This window comes from Monodon monoceros, unplaced genomic scaffold, assembly GCF_005190385.1.
Source record: "Monodon monoceros isolate NGI ecotype Baffin Bay Population unplaced genomic scaffold, NGI_Narwhal_1 Super_Scaffold_17, whole genome shotgun sequence".
Taxonomy (NCBI): domain Eukaryota; kingdom Metazoa; phylum Chordata; class Mammalia; order Artiodactyla; family Monodontidae; genus Monodon; species Monodon monoceros.
This window is the reverse complement of record NW_021703773.1, coordinates 1,043,512-1,060,126: the sequence shown is the minus strand read 5'-3', so window position 1 is coordinate 1,060,126 and position 16,615 is coordinate 1,043,512. Positions and strand designations below refer to the sequence as shown.

Sequence of the window (16,615 nt, the reverse complement as noted above, 5' to 3'; positions counted from 1 at the left end):
GCAGCCCAGGCGCTCAGGGGAATGTGGACGCTTCCACTGGGTTGCTGCGAGGGGAAGGAGTATGGACGCCAGGGACCAGGCCGGGGATGGGGACACAGGGACAGGAGAGAGCAGGGAAAGAGGGTGCTTTTGAGGAGAGAGAAAAGCTCGGCTGCTTAGAGTTGAAACCTGGCTGCACGGAACCACGTTCAGTTCCCAGTGTGCGTCCTTAAGGTAAAGGTACAAGCATGAGGGGTGTTAATAGGGCAGGCACTGCAACTCGTCCTGACTTAATGCTCTCCAGGTGTCCTGGGCCTCCTGCTGACTTCAACTCAGAGGACAGTGAGAGAGGGACCTGTTACAGCACCTCCATTGAATTATGAGCTTGTTTCCCAGTCTTCAACTCATGTTTCTGTGCTGCAGTGCTCTCAAGTTTGCTCTTAGGGACTCAAGAGGCAGTGCTGTAGAATGTCACACGAAAACAGTGACGGGTCACGCACGTCCCTGGCAAGGCCATGGCCAGGCCCATTCCGCTCTGACGGGGGAGCGTGACGCCGCTCATGCAGCGCGTGTTGGGCCCGCAGGGGGCAGGAGGCAGCACCCGGAGGTGTGGTGTGTGTGACCTCCACTGAGGTCAACGCGACCCCTGGGGCTATGACTGTGCCTCAGAGTCAGCACCTGGTCTCCACTCCGACTGTTCCACTTGGAGGGACGAGCACAGTAGCAGGTGCACATGAGAGGGAGAGGGATGGAGAGAGGGAGAATTGCATGCTCTACCCCCACTGAGAGAAGACCATGGACTTGGAGAACAGAAGCCGGAAGAGCAACAGAACCAGGGCCCCTAACGCATCATGCATGAACTACACCAGGGCTGATGGAAGCAGGGCTCCTACCAACCCCAGGCTGCCGTGTCCATATGCTCCCTGAACTCACAACATCCCAGGACTCTCCCACCACTCTGGCCGCTCCTCTCGGTCACCCACCTCCAACCCAGAAACCAAAGGGTGAATGAATGCCTGGCCGGTGGGGCCTCCGGGACTCGGGTGCTATGGCCATGTCCCTTCTGACTGATGCCCGTGCCAGGTCTGCCTTGAAATACTTAGAGCACCACCGAGGCTGTTACTAACCCTACTTGACCACAAGGAAATTGAGGCTTAGGGAGGGTAGCTTGCCCAAGATCATAGAGGCGGTGAAACTGGAACCAGAATTCAAAATTCGGCTGTGAGATGGTAAAACCTGTGTTTAGAGCCACCTCTGATGCATTGTCCAAACGGAAATACTTTTGAGAGCAAGAAAGGAAACCCGCCAACAGGAATGGCAGGAAATGGAGAAAGTGCAGGGCTCTGCTGAGCAAGCTGGGTGTGGGGTCACTGGCATGTGCCCTCACGGCCCTGCAGAGCTGGACAGCTCCAGCCTCATGTGCATTTAGTGAAGGACAAGGCCCAGTCCTACAGGCACTTCCTGAAGTTAACCTGGTAAGAATCCTGCAGTTACTAACACAGGTCCATCCTTTAAAACTTCAAAAATATTTATGCTTACTATAGAGACAAAAGGACAGGAAGGAAGTTGGAGAATGTGCATGGCACCATGGTCCAGGGAAGCAGGCGGTGGCACAGACAAGTGAGAAGGTGAGCCAGGAGGGAGGCCCGCTGACTCCACAGCTCGTGGAGGCGAAAGGGAAGGGCAGCCAGTGAGCATCTGCATCCGGTGCTCAACGCATAAGACGCCAAGTCCGTTACACTATCCAGCCCAGAGTGAGGGGCACAGACAGGGCTGGGACCAGTGGCTCAGAACAGACCTGGAGTAGATCTGCACCTGAGTTCAAACCCTGACTCCACCGGTGACCCACACAAGTTACTTTCTCCAAGTTTGTTTCCTTATTTGTAAGAATAAGGGGGGCAACGTTCACCTCCCTGGATTCTTGCGAGGATTAAATGAAACAACATAAATACAAGGCTTCTGGCTGGCACACACTAACAGACAAGCAGGTTGGTGGGGGAAACCTCCCTGGGATGGAGCAGGTGGGGTGCAGTGAGGTCAGGAGTAACCAGGGGACTCCCGGGTTTCTGGCTTTGGTGACTCAGGGCCACAGATCATGGTGGAGATTGAGAGGCAGGACCAGGCCTGGGGGTGGGGAGAACCATGGTGATGGTGATTAACTAGGTTTTGCATCAAGTTTGCAGGGCCTAAGGGTCTTCTAAGCGGAGATGCTCATTGGGTAACTGACATGGAAACCAAAGCTCAGGTGAAAGGTCTGGCTTTGAAATACAGGTGTGAGAGTCTGACATAAAGAGCAGAAGAGATGCCCCAGGGAGAGAATACAGAGACCCTAACCTTAACCTAGTCTCTGAGTCTGTGAATGAGCCTCAGGGAGTCTGTGAACATTGGGAAACTACACGAAACATCCTCTGTGTGCATTTTCCTGGTCCAAGCTTTTCATAAGTTTTCCATGGAGTCTATGGGCCCCTCAATCCCACCTCAAGGTTACCAACCACCGGTGTAGAGTGAGACTCCCCTGGGGAACACGGGTATTCAGGGTCAGGCAGAGACGAAAAAGAAGCCGTCATGGAGACAGCAAGTGACCACGACACCAACAAGAGACTCTGAGAGGCAGCTCACAGGGTCAGACGCAGCTGAGGAATCGACTGACGTAAGAACTGACTCTAGCAACAGAGGTCACCGTGCTGGGTCAGGAATGAAGGGAGGGGAGGAAGTAGACACGGCAGGTGGCACAAAGCAAGGCTTTATCATCATTTCATGAAAAAGGGAAGGTTTTGCATAAAGGAACTTGCCTGAGAATCCACAAATGAAATTTCACAAGCCCGAGTCTGTTTCAGGGGCACACGTGGAGCCTCTCGGGCACCACACACGGCGCCCAGAGCCCAGCCTCCTGCGTGAGGCTTCTGCCAGCTGGAGAGAGGTCCATTGCTAGGCAGCCTCCTTTGTGTGTGTTACCAGAGAGACTCTTACAGAATAAATGCTCCACGGCAGGACGCCGATGCAAGCACGTGTTCAGACGCGAGCAGGGCACCTGAAGACAACAGGAACTGTTACAAAGATCCAGGTAAGCTGAACAGGTGGTACGTTTGTCAACAGCATTGGCTCCGGGAGAGTCAGACTCAGGGTCACTTACTAGCTGCTGGCCTGGGCAAGTTATTAAGGTCCCTCGGCCTCATTTTCCTCACTTGTAGAAAGTGAGCGGTAACTCAGCTCCAGGCTTGGCTGTGATCATCTAATGAGATGATATATTTAATCACAGAGTTCAAGGTCTGACATGCCGTCAGCTCAATCAGTGCTGGCTGGTGCCATGTTTACTGTCTAGAGCAGTGCTGTCCAATGGGCGCTCTGCCTGTCATTATACATTTTCTAGTAGCCCAACTAAAAAATCAAAAGAGGAGTTTGCCCAAGATGATGGAGTAGAAAGACTCTGACTCACCCCCTCTCACAAGCACACCAACGTCACAGCTATCTGCAGAACCACTGTCCGTGGAAAAGACCAGAACCTTCTACAACTAAAGACATACAGAAGGAGTCACAACGAGACATGTACGCCAGGTGGGTGACCCATAGGCTGGAGAACAATTGTACTGCAGAGGTTCTCCCACAGGAATGAGCATGCTGAGCCCCCATCAGCCTCCCCAGCCCAGAGTTCCTACACGAGGAAGATGACCCCCAGAGCATTTGACTTTTAAAGGCCAGCAGGGCTTAATCTCGGGAGCCCCACAGGAGTGGGGGAAAGAGAGACTTCACTCTTAAAGGGCACACACAAAATCTCACATGCACCAGGACCCAGGGCAAAAAGCAGTAATTTGATAAAAGCCTGGGCCAGACCTACGTGTTGGTCTTGGAGAGTCTCCCAGAGAGGTGAGGGTGGCTACGGATCACCCTGGGCCCATAAATACTGGTGGCAGACATATTTGGGAACATTCTATTGCGAGAACATTGCTGTCGGTGGCTGCCATCTTGGCTCATGAGCGCCAAGATCTGGTCCCACCCAACAGCCTGTAGGCAGCACTGCTAGGATGCCTCAGGCCAAACAACCAACTGGATGGGGACATAGCCCCACCCATAAGCAGGCTGCCTAAAGACTTCCTGAGCCCACAGCTGACTCTAGACACACCTCTAGACTTGGCCCTGCCCACCAGCGGGCCAAGACCTAACTCCACACACCAGTGGGCAGGCACTGACCCTTCGCTCCAGGAAGCAGGCACTAGTCTCTAGACCAGGCTCACTGGCCAGGAGGCAGACACCAGAAGCAACAAAACTATGATCCCACAGCCTGCAGATCCAGCCCACCCACAGCTCACCAGACCCTACTGTGGGACCAGCTGGGACCTGGCCCTGCCCACTAGCAGGCCAGCACAAGCTTCAGGACACCCCAGACCCCAGATCCAACTGTGCCAGCAACTGGCTCCCCAACCACCAATGATTTGAAATGGGTTCTGGGATCCCTGGGCCCTGTAGCCAGACTCCAGGACCTGGCTCTGCCTGCCAGCAGTCCAGCACTAGCGCCAAGACCTACGTTCACCTGTCAGTGGGTGCACAATATCCCTGGAGTCTTTGGTACCCTGATTCCACTCACCAGTGAGCCAGCACTAGCCCCAGGGCCCCCTAGGATTCCTCAACCAGTCACCTCATGGCCAGATCCATCTACACAGCAGCCGGCAGCATCCACACAAGGCAGGGCCTGAGAACCAACCAGGCTGGGGACCAACCAAGCCCCCCAGATGGCCTGCACACTCAGCCCCTATGACAGAAGGGCTGACACAGTCCTCTTAGGGGGCACCCCTAGAGCCTATACCTTGAGTGACAAGGTGGGAGTGCGCTGCTGGGACACATAGGACACCTCCTACAGAAGGCCACTTTTCCAAGGCCGAGAAACATAACTAACCTACCACATACATAAAAATACAAATAACAACTTAGACAAAATGAGGCAACAGAGGAACATGTTCCAGATGAAGGAACAAGATAAAACCTCAGAAGAAGAACTAAGTGAAGTGGAGATAGGCAATCTACCCAAGAAAGAGTTCAGGGTAGTGCTCGTAAAGATGATCAAAGATCTCTGGAGGAGACTGGATGCACAGAGCAAGAAGTTCGAATTTTTTCACAAAAGAGTTAGAAAATATAAAGAACAACCAAACAGAGAAGAATACAATAACTGAAATGAAAAATACACTAGAAGGAATCAATAGTAGACTAAATGATACAGAAGAATGGATCAGTGAGCTGGAAGACAGAGTAGCAGAAGTCACTGCTGCTGAACAGGAAAAAAGAAAAAAGAATGAAAAGAAATGAGGACAGTTTAAGAGACCTCCAGGACAACATCAAATGCACTAATATTCTCATTATAGGGGCCCAGAAGGAGAAGAGAGAGGGAAAGAGTCTGAGAAAATATTTGAAGCCATAATAACTGAAAACTTCCCTAACCTGGGAAAGGAAATAGTCACCCAAGTCCAGGAAGCACAGAGAGTCCCATACAGGATGAACCCAAAGAGGAACATACCAAAACACACTGTAATTAAAATGACAAAAACTAAAGATACAAAATATTAAAAGCAGCAAGGGAAAAGCAACAAATAACATACAAGGGAAGTCCCATAAGACTATCAGCTGATTTTTCTGCAGGTCAGAAGGGAGCGGCACGATATATTTAAAGTGATGAAAGGGAAAAACCTGCAACCAAGAATACTCTACCCAGCAGAGCTCTCATTCAGATTCGATGGAGATATCAAAATCTTTATAGACAAGCAAGAGCTAAAAGAATTCAGCACCACAAAAGCAGTTTTACAACAAATGTTAAAGGAACTCCTCTAGGTGAAAAAGGCCACAACTAGAAACAAGAAAATTACAAAATGAAAAAGGCAAACATACCGTAAAGGTAGGAGATCATCCACACACAAAGCTAGCAAGGAGGTTAAAAGACAAAAGTAGTAAAATCATCTATATCCACAATAACCGGTTAAGGGGTACACAAAACAATTAGATGTAAAATATGATATCAAAAATAGTAATTGTGAGGGAGGAAAGTACACAAGCAGGGTTTTTAAAATGCATCTGAAATTAAGAGATCAGCAACTTAAAACAATCACGTATATATATATATATAGGCTGCTATACAAAAGCCTCCTGGTAACAGCAAACCGAAAACCTATAATAGATATACACACGAAAAAGAAAAAAGAATCCAAACATAACACAAAGACAGTCATCAAATCATGAGAAGAGAACAAAAGAAGAAAGGGTGGGGGGGAAGACCTAAAAATAAGAATCCAAAACATTAACAAAATGGCAATAAGAACACACATATTGATAATTACCTTAACTGTAAATGATGGACTAAATGCTCCAACCAAAAGACGTAGGCTGGCTGAATGGATGTAGAAACAAGACCCATATATATGCTGCCTACAAGAGACTCACTTCAGATCTAGAGACACATACAGACTGAAAGTGAGGGGATGGAAAAAGGTATTCCATGCCAATGGAAAACAAAACAAAACAAAAGCCAGAGTAGCAATATTTATATCAGATAAAATAGACTTTAAAATAAAGACTGTTGGGCTTCCCTGGTGGCGCAGTGGTTGAGAGTCCGCCTGCCGATGCAGGGGACATGGGTTCGTGCCCCGGTCCGGGAAGATCCCGCATGCCGCGGAGCGGCTGGGCCCGTGAGCCATGGCCGCTGAGCCTGCGCGTCCGGAGCCTGTGCTCTGCAACGGGAGAGGCCACAACAGTGAGAGGCCCGTGTACCGCAAAAAAAAATTTTTTTTAATTTAAAAACTAAAATAAAATAAAATAAAGACTCTTATAAGAGACAAAGAAGGACACTACATACTGAGCAAGGGATCAATCCAGGAAGAAAATATAACAATTGTAACATTGTTACAGTTGTATATGCACCCAACGTATGAGCATCTCAAAATATAAGGCAAATGTTAACAGACAAAGGAGAAATTGACAGTAATGCAATAATAGTACAGGACTTTAACATACCACTTACAGCAATGGACAGATCAGCCAGACAGAAAATCAATAAGGAAACACGGGCCTTAAATGACACATTAGACCAAACAGCCTTTATGAACATACAGAGGGCTTTCCATCCAAAAGCAGCAGAATACACATTCTTTGCAAGTGCTCATGGAACGGTTTGCAGGATAGATCTTGTGCTAAGCCACAAAACAAGTCTCAGTAAATTTAGGAAAACTGAAAACATATCAAGCATCTTTTCTGACCACAATGCTATGAGACTAGTTCTATCAGTTTTTCACAACAGAAGTTCATTACTCCCTTAAATTTAACACTTGGAACAATACATTTTGCACCACAGTGGTTCCTCTTTGACTACAGAAAAGGAAAAGGTCTGAGAGTCTTTCTCCACTTCCCCTATAAAGACAGGTCTCCTCTGTGTCTCATCTTGCTCTGTCTTTGGTGACCAAGCCACAGAAAGTCAAGGCCGTGTTATCATGGCTGGGGCTCCCCAGGCTGAACAAGGCCCCAGCTGCTGCTTGTTGAGCCCTCAGCATGCGTTCCTCCTTGACGGTCTGGCTGACTTAAGTGCTACTTTTCCTTAGTGGTTCATAGCTGGGCTGTGGCTTTGAGCTTGTCCTTTTCTTGGCTCATAAATATATCTATGTCCACCCCATTCCTTTACCATTCTAGCTCACCACTTAGCAGTTCTTTCACTGTCATCCGGTCATTTTTTTCTCTATATAACCTACTGTGGTGAGTTTTCAAAAAGCATCACTAGACTTTTAGTGATAACTAGCATATTGTGTATTCTAGGAGCATGTCCACCTTACAGTAATCCTCAGGCTAAAGTAGGAGAGGCTAAAAAACAATCAGAAGTATGGATTTAACTCAGTAATAGATCAGAAAATCATTTCAAAATGTAGCATGAAAATATGATTGTTAGAGAGGGACAGAATTCTGGACCTCGTCTGCCTGCTGGGGCATAACGAGAGGGCGGAAGCTGCAGGGTCCAGTCTGGTAGCCGCTGGCCACAGGTCACTACTGAGCACACGAAATGAGGCTGCTCTGGGCTTAGGTGTGCTAGACAGGTAAATGATCAGAGACTTGGTAGGAGGAAAATTAATGCAAAATACCACATTAATACTTTTATATTCATTATATATTGATATAATATTTTGGGCATCTTGGGTAAAATAAATATATTAAAATTAATTTCACCTTTTTCTTTTGATTCTTTTCTGATTTTAATTTACTTTTTAAAATTTTTATACAATTTTAAAGGTTACACTCCATCTACAGTTATTACAAAATATTGGCTCTATTCCCCGTGTTGCACACTACACCCTTGTAGCCTGTCTTACCCCCAGTAGTTTGTACCTCCCACTCCTCCTCCCCTACGTTGCCTCTCCCCCCAACTGGTAACAACTAGCTTGTTCTCTACGTCTGTGAATCTGCTTCTTTTGTTATATTCGCTAGTTTGTTGTATTTTTTAGATTAGTTAAGTGATCATTTAAAAAGTATGTTGATATACACCTATTCCACTGTGTAAATCAACATACATTTTTTATGATCACTTAACTTATAAAGTAACATAGGTTTTTGAAGAGGTAGATTCAAACCCTGCAAAGGAAGAACTTAAGCAAAGAAACGGAAATTATTGTCTTAAGTCAGCACGAGGAGAACAATTCAGCAAACATGAGAAGCCCAAAGTGTTTCAAAGAGCCTGGGCCAACGATTCCAGGGGAAAGAGCCCTTCTGCTGTCACCAGGCTTCAGAGTCACACACCACATCTGTGTGTTATATTCACAACCAGCATGGTGCCCAGTGGCCTGGTTATACCTGGTAAACTCTGACTGAAGGATGCAAGGAAATGAAGGAGCCAGTTCGGAAAGATAAAAGCTCATGCTTCAGTTTGGACGCGTTACCTCTAGAAGGAAAAACAAGTATCTATTTGGAGAGTGTAGGGTACTGTGAAACCCAGAAGATCTGGGCACTAACTGGTGGTGTGACCTTGCATTTATTACTGAACTTCTCTGATTCGAAGATTTTCCATCTGTAAAACAGGACAACTGATACCTATTTTGCAGAAATATTGTGAAGATGACAAATAACGTACGTAAAAGTGCTTTGCGTGGTGTCTGACAAAACAGGTGTTTAATAAATAGCTGCCATGATGATAGTAATAATAAATGAGATGCTCATATTTATTTCCGTATCACTGTAAAGGCTTGATTCTAAAAGATGCCGCATGCTGCAGCTAAAGATCCCGCATGTCACAACGAAAATCCAGCACGCAGCAACGAAGACCAGCACAGCCAAATAAATAAATATTTAAAAGAAAAATAAAGGCTTAATTAGAAAAAGGTTTTAATGAAAGGCAGTACAAGGTAAAGGTCACTAAACTGACTTCCTTTTTGAGTCTGTGTATACAAGTTAGATTCATGTTCTCAATCTTTGAAACCCTGAATGGTTTTATCAAATTTAATTTTTCCTGGCTCAATGAAAAATGAAGAGAGATTGATCTTGAATACCTCTCTGTAAGTGACCTTGAAAACTGTGTTGTTTTTTTCCAAATGATAACATTTTATTACAGAAAAAGCATCCCAAATATAGGATTTCATAAACACTGATAAGTGAACAAGTGCAACTTTAAAAGTAAATACAAAGTAAAGAGGCAAAACCTACAAGCATTTTGCCTTTAAGAGAAAATGTAATGCTCTCCTACAGAGGTGATCCCACCCAGAGCACAAATGTGGCTCCATCTCCTGTAAAGACATCAGGTTTGCTTTCTGAACTATGCCCAGTTTAACAATTTCAAAATGATAGCAAGAAGTGACACGGAATAAATCACTAAGACCAATTAACTTTCTATTGACTATTACTCAATAAAGGCTCCCCATCACACTTTGACAATTTAAAGCCGAAAACTGTGCTTTTTTTAAACAAAATAGGTATTCATCCATAACAGAATGTGCGTGTGTGTGTGGGGGGGTGTGTTAATGTGTGCTTTTCCACATCTGTGTGTGTATATGCTTTAAGCCTGATGTACAAGGAATTCCTCCTCACCCATGGTCCCAAAAGGCCTTCTCAAGTTACCAGGGATTCCTTGAGTCAGGAAGACGTAGTACATCTGAAAAATAATCTCACACTAAAAAATTAGTATTATGACTTTTTTCCTGTTAGTAGTATTTGCATTTTAAGAGTGAATCTCCCTAAAAAAGAAAACTCAAAGAAATATCTCTTAGAATCTAGGAAATGCAAACAGCACTGCTACAAAGATTTTGACACAAAGACTTTGTATGCTGGTAGCAGAATATTAGTTGTCTGTGACAATATGGGGATGGAACTCTTCCTTAATTCCCCTCAGGTCCAGCTCCACGGGTGACTTTTTACTGCAGCTTAAGATCAGCCTGGTTTCGAGTAAGAGATCTGCTTTTGGCCTCACAACTCCAGGGTAATTGCTATGTGCGTGCGTGTGTGTGTGTGTGTGTGTGTGTGTGTGTACATGCACGAGCATGGAGACTTCAAGTCAATAAACTGCACCATTAAAATCTCAGCAACACTGAGGGTCCACCTGCCAAATTAGACCTCACACCTGGCTTGCTTCTGACTGGTGTGAAACGTGGGAAAGAGCGGGGAGGCATCCCATGTGCAGGCTCCCAGGCAAGGCGGGCTCCGCTTACCTTTCTTTGGTCTGGGTTTCACTGGCAAGGACTCCTGTTTTTCCATTGCTGCTTCTCTTTCTTTCCATCGGCGGACCTGCTCCTCCCTCATCTTGAAGAACAGGATCTGTTTCTGTTCTTCGCTGAGCTCTGCCAGCAGATCAGGATCTATGTACATCTCCGACAGTATCTGTTTCAGCATCTTTGCAAGGGTGGAGTCTTTTACACCTGTGGCAAAAGTTCTTGAAAATGGTTTCCAGGGCTGCCTTCACCTGGGCTGGCCCTGGGAGGCACCCACAGACCTTCCCCGAGACTCGAGGGGCTGGGACAGTAATTCAACAAACTGGCTCTGGGTTCCCGGCACCAAGCATCCTGTCCAAAACGCCACTCATGAACCTGCAAAGAGCAGCAGGCAAAATGCAGGCCGTGTTAAAAAGTGTTAAAATGTGCAGACATGGGGCCAGGACAGGCTTAGGAATAAAGCTTGGAGGAAATACAGTATTGCTTTTCATTTCACAAGAAAGCTGAAGCAAGCTTTGTTAAGAGTTTGTGTAACCTGTATCCTGTAATTTCCAAAGATACTTTATCAAAAACCAAAACAAACCCTAACAGGTCAATCTCAGGGAAACAAAAAAATGAACAGAGGTTTGGCCTTCTCCCAACTAAGCAAACATACTATTACCTCAGAGCCCAACAAACCACTATGTCCGTGGCTAAGAACAGAGTTAAAGAGACAAAGGCACAGGGAAAAATTAAAAGAAGTTATTTCAAAAGGAAATACCGTTTTTGAGATTTCTCAGAATTACCCACCCAAACCCAAACCAAACCTAAGCCATGCTCAAGGAAGGAAAAAGAAGAAATAAACATTAGACCACAGTGCCATTTTCCCATTTCTCCTTAAAAGTAGCACTAAATAAACACAATTATGTACTTTCATCTTCACAAAAGGATAATACAATGTTCAGACAACACACTAGAACCATGAAAACTGTGCAGGTGCAGGAGAGAACATTCATGTACATTTTGGAAGGTCACCAGGTTTTAGGTGTACCTCTTCCAGATAACCTAATTTAATAGGATCTAAATTTACAGACCAGATAAACTGGGGGAGTGGAGGTGACCAGGCTCATCACAAAGGGTCCTGACTCTGTAAGAGAGTTTCTCAGAGGAAGGAACCTTGGACCTAAGCACACAGGTTGTTTCATGGGGGTGCCTACCCCACTGCGGTTTCATTCTACTTCACATGTTTCTATTTGGTCTATTTAAAAAAATATACCAAACCTTCATATTTTTGTAATCAGAAGGAAATAATGTATATATTTCCATTCTGGAAAAAAAAAAAAGATGTTTATTTGGTTCCAGTATAATAGGATACACAAAAAAAGCTTACTTATTTCGACTTTCCAGGATCACCTATGGTCTAAGAAACTGACGAATCCTTTTGTGCTTACAATGCCTCAATAATCCCACCACCTAGCCACGCCCTCTCAAATATCTTTTTCTCCAAACTAAGTTCAAATGCTCTTAAACCTCAGACTAGTCACTTAGCCACACCATGGCTCTCCCAGTTCCATCACCTGGTCCTTCTCCAGCCAGACTGTGATGCTCCTCTCACCCCTGGGAGGCCCCTGCAGCTTCACCTTTTCATAGTCCTCCTCATGCATCTGTTTCTCCATTTACACCCGTCTTCCGAGAGAAGCATGAGCAACAGCCCAAGAGCCAGGGTACCCAGAGTGGTTTGCATACACAACACATAGCTCGATTCACTAACGAGTCATTGTGTAGCAGGGACCTTTACTGAGGCTACCACGACTCCCGTTAACTGCATCCTACAATCTGCCGCATTCAACTACCAAAACTCAAATGGAACACAACGTTAAGAGAAAATTTTAATTAAAGGCACTGTCTGACTTTAACTCAGTCAGCCATGCCCGCCCCCGGCTCCCTGGCTAGCTTTGTATTTTGCTTTGAGGTGATCTTCAAAGGCTGTAACGGCCACAGTACTGAAGTTCTGTGATGCTTTCTTGACTCTTGGGTCTCACAGCTTCTCCAGGGGTGGGCCAACTAAATCCACACTAAAGGGTGGTTTCCGGAGGCTGAGCTCTTATCTGTAGGTGTCAGAACCGCAGAAAGAATGCAGGTCCTCAGCTCACTGGACTCCGGTGCTCCCAGACCAAGTGGTAAGAAACCAAAGTGAAAGAGTCCTTGACATTCCGGTAAATGTCCTTATGCTGGCACATTCCTTGAGCAGGGGCTGACTTTCACAGAAATTAAACATGGGGAGGGGAGCAGCCCAGTGAAGCTGGAGGCTTCCACTCTGTTTCCCAGTTTGAATCGGGTGACTCCCAGCAACAGGGACAGTGTGGGTTGAGCCTAAAAACTAAAACCCTGAAAGGGCCAAATCCCCCCCCCCCACTTCCCCACCCAGAGCGCTCCTGGTCACAAGTGCTGACACCTGCCGCGCAGCCACTACCTTGAGCGCTTGACATGCAGTAACTAATGAATCTTTGCCATAATCCTGGAGTTCAGTCCCTCACTGTCCCCATTTTATAGAAGATGGAAAGGCGTACGCCGGGCGGTCTGGCTCCAAGTCAATACAGCAGAGTCTGTGAACCCAGAATCAGAGCATCATCGGGATGCGGTACAACTGGTGAAGTTTTAGAATGAAAACCAGCAAGTTCTCGCGAGAGCGGAAACGAACCGAAAGCACATGAAGCAGGGTCCCTCTCGGGGGCAGAAGCCTCACCCCTGCAACTGCAGGTGAGCTCAGAGGAGGCCAGGTATTGAAAAGCCCCCACCCCAGGAAGGACAGCGGGAAATGACCGCCATGCCGGCCCAGGCGTGGACGATGCTGCCCACGGCATTCACCGGGCACTCAGTCTCCTTGGCTCCCCCTCCCACTGTCCCTGGGAGCAGCGCGGGCGGGCCGTGGGGTGCAGGGCTGCTCTGCACCTCGGGGATGACACGTTCAATCTCTCACAGCTTCCATTTTGTGCTGTTTCGCCTTTTGTAGCAAACATGGGTTTTTTTGGCATTAAAGATAACTAATGGCCCTTAAGGGAAAGACACTGGCTTCCCTCTGTCCTCAGAGAAAACTTGGGGACCCAGCTGACAACATGCTTGTGGGGCGAGGCTGCTGAATAATATGCACTGCCTGCCACGCTGAGGCTGTGGACTCCCAGTGGTGTGAACGAACGCCTTCCTCAAATACAGCTCAGGCCACTTACGGGACGGCCAGCTCTGCCTTGCGGGCTGTGTGTCTCTGGGCTGTCACTTCACTTCCCTGTAGGGAGTTTCCTCACCGTGAAATGAGCCTGAACTGTGACTCTTTGTAATCTGAGGTCTAGGCCATATAATCTAGCGGGGAGTTACGGAGACAAGTGGAGCCGGGGTAGAGGAAGTAGAAATGAGGAAATTAGCTGACCAGGGTTTCCCCACTTTATCCCGGACAATCAGTGCTGCTACTGATTCAAACGGGCATGACTTTCCGTGTCTAACACACTGAGGGCAGCAGGCTTCCACTTATGCAAGATCCAGTAAAAAGGAAAGCTCGGCTAACTCGGTTTTCTTCTTGTACAACACTTTTCTTAAAAGACAGAAATGACAAGCAACAAGTCCACGTCTGCTACTTTTTCCAAAAATAAATTTCTGATGGTTCACAGTTGTCTTTCAGGATGCCTAGAGATGTGGCCTAGCTCTCACACTTTCCAGAGCCACTGTCCTATTTTTTTTTAATTGTATTTTAATGACTCTGAGACCTTACCCCAAATGCCAGAGATACAGCCAAATCAATAATAAAAATAGTGTGATATGGACGGTATAACTTTAATGGTAAGAATATAGTTTGAATTCTAATTCTTTTAAAACAGCCAGCTCTGCTTTCAGACTTTCAGTTATCTTACTCAACTTTATGTTATTAATCTATCTGCACAAGGGCTATCTTTGAGGATAAAATGAATTGCCAAGGGTGACAGCAATTTGGTAAATTTTGTAAATATACACCCCTCTTCAGATATTTGAAATCACTGTACACGGATTTACCCAGAAACTCCACTCATGCCAGATCTATGCCCGCATACGCCTTCCACTTACTTCTTCACTCAAAAAAAAAAAAAAAAAACCTGTATCCAAGTCCTTGTTCTATTAAGCAGGCAGTCAAACAAAGCCCTTCAGGAGGCGAGCAGGGACTAAGTTTAGAAAGAGGGGAGCTCGCCTGCCTCCTTCCTGTGACTCTGGCGGGGTAAAGACGACTCTGAGCGAACCTGCACAGTGACTCGCCGCTGCCCCTAACGCCACCCCAGGGGCGCCCGGCGAACCCGAGGGCGGGGGAAGGTCACCGCCGGGCCGCCTGCGGCCACCATCCGGGCCCGTCTTCTGGGGGCGGCGAGCCCACCCCGAGCCCCGCGCCTTTCCCCCGCACCCACGGCGCCCTCGAAAGAGGGAAGCGTCCCCGCCGCCCGGCCCGCGCGCGCCCGGCAGGCCGTCCTCCCCCGCCCGCGACCCCCACGCGACCCCACCCCGCCGCCCGCGCGCTCCCTCCCGGGCAACCCCGCGCGCGCCCCTCGGGGACCCGGCCCGGAGCCGGAGCTGGCTGTGCGCCCCGCGGCCCCGCGCGCCCCTCACCACGACCACCGGCCTGAACCTCGGCGCCGCGGCTCTCCCGCCGTTGCTGCGACACCGGACACCCGACACCGGACACCGCTCCGCCGGCACCTGAGCCCGCCGGGCGGAGGAGCGTGGGGCCGGCCGGCGGGACCCGGACCCGCGGGAACCCCCACGCTCGCTGGCTCCTCCCGGCCCTTCCCGGCCGCCTCCAGCCTACGCGGGGCTGGGCCGCCCGGGGCCGTCGGGCGCCGAGGGAGGGGAAGGCGTGGGCCGAGCACGTCCCCGCCCACCCCGCCCGTGGTCCAGGCCCGCCCGGGCCGCCCGCACCTGCGGCCGCCGGGGCTCATCCCTCCACGCGTGTCCCGCGGGCCGCGGCGGGTCCCGGCCGGGCGCCGGGCGTCCTGGCAGGTGGGGCCCATGCAGGCGGGCGGGACCTTCTCAGCGGCACGGGCTGAGCTTCTGCTACGGCGTCGCTGGAGCTCACTTTTTTTTTTTTCTTTCCCTTTTGTTGACCTGAAGTAAATTATCAAACTCTCCGGCGCTTGTCCGCATGGGTGTGGCTTCGTAGGGAGCCAGGACCAAGGAGAAGAAACGTTGGAAAAGATGAAGACAGCGGAGAGAGGGGAGAAAATAAAAGAAACGCGGCGAGAAGGAAAGAGGGTAAAGGAAGGCCGTGGACTGTGGCCAGGCCAGGTCGGGGTGTCGCACGGGGGAGGAGCTGGCTGCGGACGGAGAAGGAAATCTGGGAGGACAGTTCAGCAGAAGCAGAGCGGAAACGTTGGAGGGCATTTTACGTCTAGAGGAACGTTCAGAATGTGTGAAGCAAACAGCCTGCTTTGGTGACGCCCAGGTCGCAGGTGTCCGGGAGAGAGGCTGTAAACGGCGAGTGTGGACCTCGTCTACGCAGCCCACGTGACTTGCTCCTTCAGAAATGAAACCCATTTCTAGCCTCTCCAGACCTCGGAAGATACTCAAAGGTAGAACCTGGGGGCAGAGGTCAGGACTCCCTAGGAGCTATTTAAGAACTATTCTAGGGATCCTATCAGGGAAGAATTTCTGGTTGGGTTTGGTTCCCACTGCTTATTAAATGAATGGCCTGTAGGGTGTTTCTGGCAGGAGTGTCATTCCCCCCCCCCCCGCCCCCAGCTGGCTGCTGTGGCCAACTCAGAGTGAACCCTAACACTGTATGGTGGAGCAGTTGAAGAACTACGAAGTTAGCATTTGACACATCCGAGAAGCATTTAATGAATACCTGCTGGATGCCAGGCCCGTCGTGACACTGGGACCCACAGGGAGCAGACAGCCGGGCCCTGCTGCTGTCCTCGGGGCAGCACTGCCTTGTACAGTAGCTGTGTGTATGTTTTATGCCTCGTTGAAATCATAAACGTGATGCCAGG

The 16,615-nt window shown here is 48.5% G+C and overlaps 1 protein-coding gene across 7 annotated transcripts in view; it reads right to left on the bottom strand.

Moving 5' to 3' along the window:
• Nucleotides 1–16,306, bottom strand: part of SH2D4A (SH2 domain containing 4A) — a 74,172-nt gene extending 57,866 nt beyond the window's left edge. For 2 of the 7 annotated variants that reach the window (XM_029226600.1, XM_029226601.1), the window contains exons 1-2: nt 15,237–15,402; nt 10,635–11,009 (exon numbers count right to left, since the gene is read on the bottom strand). In XM_029226600.1, coding sequence (XP_029082433.1) covers nt 10,635–10,815 — 181 coding nt within the window. In that variant the 5' untranslated portion in view covers nt 10,816–11,009; nt 15,237–15,402. Of the gene's footprint in view, nt 1–10,634; nt 14,992–15,236; nt 15,403–15,545 lie in introns of those variants that run through there. The other 5 variants (XM_029226596.1, XM_029226594.1, XM_029226598.1 and 2 more) reach the window with 5 other exon arrangements.
• Nucleotides 16,307–16,615: the final 309 nt, after the last annotated feature.